The sequence below is a fragment of the Nicotiana tomentosiformis genome, chromosome 7 (assembly GCF_000390325.3).
Source record: "Nicotiana tomentosiformis chromosome 7, ASM39032v3, whole genome shotgun sequence".
Taxonomy (NCBI): domain Eukaryota; kingdom Viridiplantae; phylum Streptophyta; class Magnoliopsida; order Solanales; family Solanaceae; genus Nicotiana; species Nicotiana tomentosiformis.
Genome location: NC_090818.1, coordinates 126,502,586 through 126,509,313, shown reverse-complemented (window position 1 = coordinate 126,509,313; position 6,728 = coordinate 126,502,586). Strand labels below are relative to the sequence as shown.

At 33.5% G+C, this 6,728-nt stretch overlaps 1 protein-coding gene across 1 annotated transcript; it reads right to left on the bottom strand.

Annotated features, from left to right (window-relative positions):
* Nucleotides 1-2,268: 2,268 nt before the first annotated feature.
* LOC104106845 (trihelix transcription factor PTL-like) lies at nucleotides 2,269-6,279 on the bottom strand. Its single transcript, XM_009615488.4, has 2 exons — nucleotides 5,655-6,279; nucleotides 2,269-3,702 (listed from the first exon to the last, which is right to left on the bottom strand). Exons 1-2 carry the CDS (start codon nucleotides 6,074-6,076, stop codon nucleotides 2,535-2,537), a joined length of 1,590 nt encoding a protein of 529 aa, XP_009613783.1. The 5' UTR covers nucleotides 6,077-6,279; the 3' UTR covers nucleotides 2,269-2,534.
* Between the last annotated feature and the right edge of the window lie 449 nt (nucleotides 6,280-6,728).

Below are 6,728 nucleotides of genomic sequence, written 5' to 3'. Positions count from 1 at the left end.
AGGAAGGGGCGGAGCTAGATGGGTGAAAGGGGATTCAGCCAAACCCCCTTCGCCGAAAATGATACTGTGTATATAAGATTTACTTTTTTTCATGTATATATAATAGATGTTGAATCTCTTAAGCTTTTTCGCGTGTTTATTTTTTAAATCTGTTTGGTGAAAATTCTGCTTCCGCCATTACCTATAAGTCACATAGAAACAATTTTACCGTTGCTCCAATACTCCTCTTCAAAACGACAAAATAAACCAAGAAATAATTAAGGTGTTTTTCTTTGTTCTTTTCTTGTGTAGGGAAGCTTCATTACTCTAACATTCATATGACAGATAGCATACTATTTTCATGAATTTAATTTTTATGCACTAACAATATTTACTATCAAGTCATCTTAAATATATTTACATGCAGCTATCATTATGAGTGCGGTTAGTAACCTAAAATATAAAACACATAATTTACAATATAATAGCATATTAAAATACTGATTCACAGTGTTAAAGTTATTAAATCCGTTAGTGTATATAGCAAGATTTTCTTTCGCATGTCAGTGTGTATAATAAGTATATATATCCTTCTCTCCTGTGGCAGAGTCACAATTTAAAGTTATTGGGTTTGGAATTCTAATTTTTTTGAGTTATTGGGTTCTAAATTAAGAATTTATATATATTTAATGGATTTTTTAAGACAAATATATACTAGTTTGGATCAAAGTTACTGGATTCGACCGAATCCGTAACATGTACACCGGCTTCCTGCTTAATTCTCTCATGTGCCTACAACACTCAGTGAAACCAAAGGATTAATCGTAGCTACTGGTTTTTGCATACTTCTCATAACTCAGAAACTCCGCAAATTTTTCTGATCCACTCGTGTAATTTATAATGATGTCTGTTATATATTTTCTTTGTTTTTACACCTAATTTTTTCTTCTACTTTTATCTTTGTTTATTGTGGATCACACTTACTTCCGATATTGTATTTCAAGTCTGATTTATTCCCAATTTACAGTTTCTGCAAGGTCTTGCAGCTGGGGTCTGATCTGAAAACAGCCTAAAAACTTCTCTATTAACAGGTGAAGCCAATTAGTCCAGTTAAGTAAGCTAATTTAAATGCTACATAAATTCTTCAGATAGTCTCAAATTTTCTGCATTATTTGAATGTACTTCAAATGTATCTTGTTATAGTACAAAATTTCAGCATCATTTGCATAGTAGCTAAAACTTTTCAAAGGGAAGAATGCTAAAGATAGCATCATATAGATTGTGCTAAAGACTACATATACAAAGAGGGTAACGGACTTCCTTCAAGTATTGAATGGAGTTTGTTGGGTTTTGGGGTGGGGGGTTCATCATACAAAGCTTGGAAATCCCAATATGGAAAATTTGAGAAAAGATACTTATTTTAAGATAAAGATACTTTATTTAGTATAATATCTCGTTTCACACACTAGTGGCAGACAAGACAAGACAAGTACGACAGACCCACTGAGTTAAACAGTATCGCACACATATCAATGCGTATGAATAGTGTATCAAAGTTTTCATTTTTATAAAAGATCTTCCTTGAACAAGGATGATTAGATTTACATTTGTAGAATGGTGCCCACATTCCATGTACATAATCCCCAAATTCTCAGGTGCAATTTTACAATAGATTACCAATGTGGTGCATTTTTGTGGAATACAAAATGTTAATAAGATACTTGAACATCTTTTTTATGAGTTGTTATCTCATTACACACGCGTAAGTGGCAGACAAGACAAGAAAAGTCCGGCAAAACCATTTAAACTAAAGTGGAATATAATCACATCTTTATGAATGAAAAGTTAAAGAAAATCTTCATTAGTAAAAGAGTTTCCTTTGACAAAAATGAAATCATTGCTACAACATCCTAAAATGCATGTTGCATGTATTGTATATATTGCTGTATGTAAAGTCTTGGTGGAAAACAACCTAAAGTTACATGGTATTATGAGATAAAATTCAACCAAATTAAAGAGCTAATCTTTCATTCTTATTTGACATTCCTCCCTACTAAGGAAGCATTATCCTATAAAGGGCAATATTTTGTCTCCAACTGTACACCCCCCCCCCCCCCAAAAATCCAAATTAAGAAAAAAAACATTAATAAATTGTCTGCAAAGATGGCATATTGTTTCAGTATATTTAATGATATCGAGATAAACAAACCATTCAAGAACTAACCATATATTTAGGCAAAGATAAGCAGAAAAATTCAAGAAAATCAGCAAATTAAAGAGAAAAGAAGATGAAGAAAAGTCAACACTTTGAATGCAAGAATACCAATAGAACATCTGGAAAATATAAAGTTGGGTAGCCAAAAGCACCTCCTAGCTAGGACCAGTTAACTTCAAATCAATGTATGTTCCACAAAGCAGTTAGTAATCTCAGTAAAACAAACAACTTACCTCCCAAATGTTACATTGTGGGATAAGTTATGGCCAATAACAACAACAATAACGACTATGCCTCAGCTCCAAACAAACTAGGTCGGCCGTATGAATCCTCATAATACTCAGTTATCACCACCCTTGCTTAATTTCAATTCATAATTCTCCCATAAGTTTTGATCAGCATCTCCCATTAAGTACCTAAAACAGCTGCCATCACTTATTGCATTTTGATCATTTGATACATGTCTTGCTTCACAATATGATCTTCCTTGTTGTTCACTGTTGATTTGGACATTATAACATGAGCTTGTAGAATTCTCTTTTCTTTTCTTGTTGCACTTCATTAGATAGCTATTTATGCTATCCCATTTATTCTTGCACATTAAAGAACTTTTATCATATCCCAAACAAGCCATTTTTGCAGCTATTTCTTCCCATAAAACCTCATCTCCTGTAAACCCCATTTGCTGAAATCTTGATTCCATGCTAGTTCTAAGTTGTATTAACCTAGTAATCTCACTTTCAGGCCAATGTTCATCTTTCACATTATCATTTTGATTCTCATTTAGGCCCCGAAATTCGGTTTCTTGATCAGAAGATGGATTAGTCGTTGCACTCTTTGATTCTTTGCTTGTTAATTTGTGCAATGCATCCATTAAAGTAGCATCACGAGCTTCAATCCATGCTCTCTCATTAGCCCAAAATTTATGCTCTCTTTCGATACGAATTTTCTCTTGATTTCTCCATTCTTCTTCCCTTAATATCCTTTCTTTTTCTTTATTCTCAATCATCTTCATCATTTTCTCAAACCAAGCTTCTTGTTTTTCCATTAACTTCCTCATTTGTCCATCAATAAAATCTTTTATCTTTGTCTTCAAACTCCTCTTCCCCCTTCTTTTCTTGCCCTTTTGATCTTTCGAATTTTCGTTGAGATCACTACCATCAGATGAAGTAGTGTTGAAATCAGAAGAATTTGAGAGGCTAAGACTATCAGATAGCTTAGGAGCTAATTGATGAAAATTTTGAGGATCGTGATTATTGTTGTTGTTGTTGTTAATGGGATTGTAAGGAAAATGACTTCCGACATGATGTGTTTCTGAAACTGAGGTTGCATTAATATTGCTTGTTTCACCATATAAAGCTTCAAGCTGTCTAAAAAATCGATAATGTTTACCATCTTGTCTTCCAGCTCTCCCTTCTTTAGTCTTCTTGTAATACTTGTACAAGTTCTCAAATTTCTCTCTGCATTTCTTCCCAGTTCTTTGGTATCCATGTTCCTCAGACATAATCCTACAATTATAGCAAATAAAAGGGAAAGATATTAATGTAATTCTTTGAGCATAAGTAAATAAATAAATGTTAAAGAGTTTAAATGGAGCAACATGAACGATTAACGTTTGTAGTAGATTTCAACTTGCTTGAGATTGAAAATTCCCACTACAACAGGTAAAAGTGACATGATATTAAAAAATAATTCTTAAACTGACAGTGTATATAGCTTAAAATCAAATAAATATAAGTTTAAGTTTTATAGACTAATGTGTATAGATTTTTACACCAGGTTAAGTTGACTGCTAATTGAGTAACAAGTTTACAACCGACCTATCATGATAACATAAAAATATAGGCAAATAACATGTTATAAAGTATTAAATTGCAGTGTTAAAAATCTTCATATTTGCCGCGTACAATAGCAACAAACTCAGCAAATTTCTATAAGTGAAGTCTAGAGAGAATAGTGTATATGCATACCTTACCCCTATATTGAGAGGACAGAGAGCCTATTTGCGGTGTGTAAACTTAAATCCAGTAAATATTAAGGGAACCCTAGTTTTAAATGCACAAATGATTCAACATAGTGTCACGTGATATTGATGTTTGCTAAGGATAGACTATCCTCATGTCCTTTCTTCGTCAAGTTTGTTTACACAAACCCCTATTTAGAATATGGCTATCCAACGTTATTGGGAACTACAGACATATGCTTATAATATCTTCTTCTCCTTTTTCTAAAGAAAAACAAGCAAATAGGAATTTTGGCCTCTAAAAGGAAGTGAAAAAGCCTACTTTTTTCTCAAATGGATGATCAGAGAGTGATGTAATGAGATTGGCCAAATGGCGACGAAGTAAAGATGAAAATAACACCTGATTTTCTAACTGAACTTTAATGTACTGTCATTTTCTAACACAGAATTGGCAACCTATTCACTGCCGAGAGGTTGCTTAAAAGTGCTGTTTTCTCTAGAAAACTCATGTTTCTTGTACACTGTACGAAGTTTGTGTATTTCCCAAAACCTCCTCAAGAAACAAAGCAAATAAAATGAAGAAAAAGAAGAGTAACTTATATTTATTTAAGTTTAAATTATATAGTGTACGAATTTGTAGGAAATTCTTCACAAGAAGAGAGATGTTGGGAGGATAAAATGTAGTAGTTTTTATCCGTCTATTTGAATTTATGTGTAAAAGGCAAATTTAGTAGGATTGAACTAGTGAGCCCAAAAAATACTAATTTAAAATTGGCAAGCAATTCACTGCGTGAGGAGGTTGCTTAAAAGTGCTGCTTAATTATCTTGAAATTTCATGTTTCTTGCAAAATGTATAAATCTGTATAGTCCAAAAGCTCCACAAGACACAAAAGAAAAAAGGGGGGGAAAAAAGAGTATGTAAAAATTCGTATCTAAATGACAATTTGTAAGAGAAATTCTTTACGAGAACTAAAATACTATAGTAGGAGTAGTTTTTATGTCGCCCCTTTAAATTCGCACGTAAAATAAAAATTAAAAGGATTGAACAAGTGAATGAACACAAAAACAAAAAAAAAAAAAATTAAGAAATCAAGAAGTTATGAAGAAGATTTTCCAAGGATCCCTAGGCAAGAACTAAAATACTACTAGTAGTTCTATATGCAACCCTTTGTATTTGCACAAAATAGAAAATTAGAAGGACTGAACAAGTAAATGAACCCAAAAAAAGGGGGGGGAAAAGAATATAAGAAATCAAGTATACATTTGAGGAAGAATTTGTATGCGCCCCTTTGTATTTTTGCACGTAATAGAAAAATTAGAAAGGAAAAAAGAAGAAATCATGTACGTTTGAAAAAGTGTTCGGGAGGATCCTTTCATGCGAACTAAAATACCATAGTAGTTTGCCTATATATTAGGTTTAGAAACAAGTGAATGAACCAAAAAAAAAAAGTGTTAGGAAAATAGAGTGGTGAATTAGGTTTGCATATATTTGTATACCTTGAAACTTCATCCCATAAAGGCCCTTTCTGATTAGCTTCTTTGAACTTAGAATCAAGTCTCGATCTAATCTCAAGAAGTGTAAGAGTCTCTTGTCTTGGCCACCGCCCACTTCCGTCGCCGCCGCCAGCAGCAGCCTCCATCTCCAGCCCACTAAACCCAGCACTCGACGTAGTAGCAGCAGTGGCAGTGGTACTTGAATCAGGAAGAAACTCATGGTGTTGCTGGTGGTGAGGAGGAAGCCCATGAGCTGGAACTTGGGCCAAACCCATAACCATCTCGTACTGATGGTGGCCCGGCCCGATAAGATTCCTGTGTTGGTGAGTAGTAACAGGTAACAATTCCGGTGGTTGAATAGAAGCAAATAGTTGCCTTCCGTTCATATACTGTCTTAGATCTGCCATTCCATACTGATCCTCCATTTCTATAAAAAATTGTACAGTAATTTCAAGAAACCAAACTAAAGAAAAAAAAAGTAGAAGAAGAAGCAGAGAAAAAGGTGGAAGAAGCCGGTGGACTTGGATCGTGTTTTTAGAGAAAAAAGCTTTGAATTTTAGTATGTAAAAGCAGTACTGATGGGAAAAATGGACCCATTTTTTGTAAAGCTTTACTGTTTTTTCTATGTGCTTCTCTTTATATGTGTTGTGTAAAGATATATACTGTCTGCTTCATCTACAGAAACATAGTGAAGGGTGAAGGGTGTTTTGGGGCAAAATGATCAAAAGTGAAGGACGGAAAAAGAATGCTAAGGTCACGAGATACTCCAAGAATTTTACTTTTATATATGGTGTTCATTTTCTATGCATATAGGGTAAAAAAAAATTTATTTACATAATTAAATCACTTAATAAGCATAATTAATTATTATAAGTGAATCTCTTGATAAATATGAAATGATAATCTGGTTAAAAAATATAATTGACCTTCTATACAACAACAACAATAACAACCCAGTATAATCTCACAAGTGGAGTACGTGAAGGGTAGTGCATACGTAGACCTTATCCCTATCTAGTAAAGGTAAAAAGGTTGTTTCGCATAGACCATCGGCTCAAGAAAAGCATATCACAGCAG

Excerpts from the sequence above, each read along its gene's own strand:
- LOC104106845 (XM_009615488.4), bottom strand. The coding sequence starts at position 6,076 with ATGGAGGATCAGTATGGAATGGCAGATCTAAGACAGTATATGAACGGA. Across the intron at positions 3,703-5,654 it reads TTATGGGATGAAGTTTCAAG|GATTATGTCTGAGGAACATG; the intron begins GTATACAAATAT and ends CTATAATTGTAG.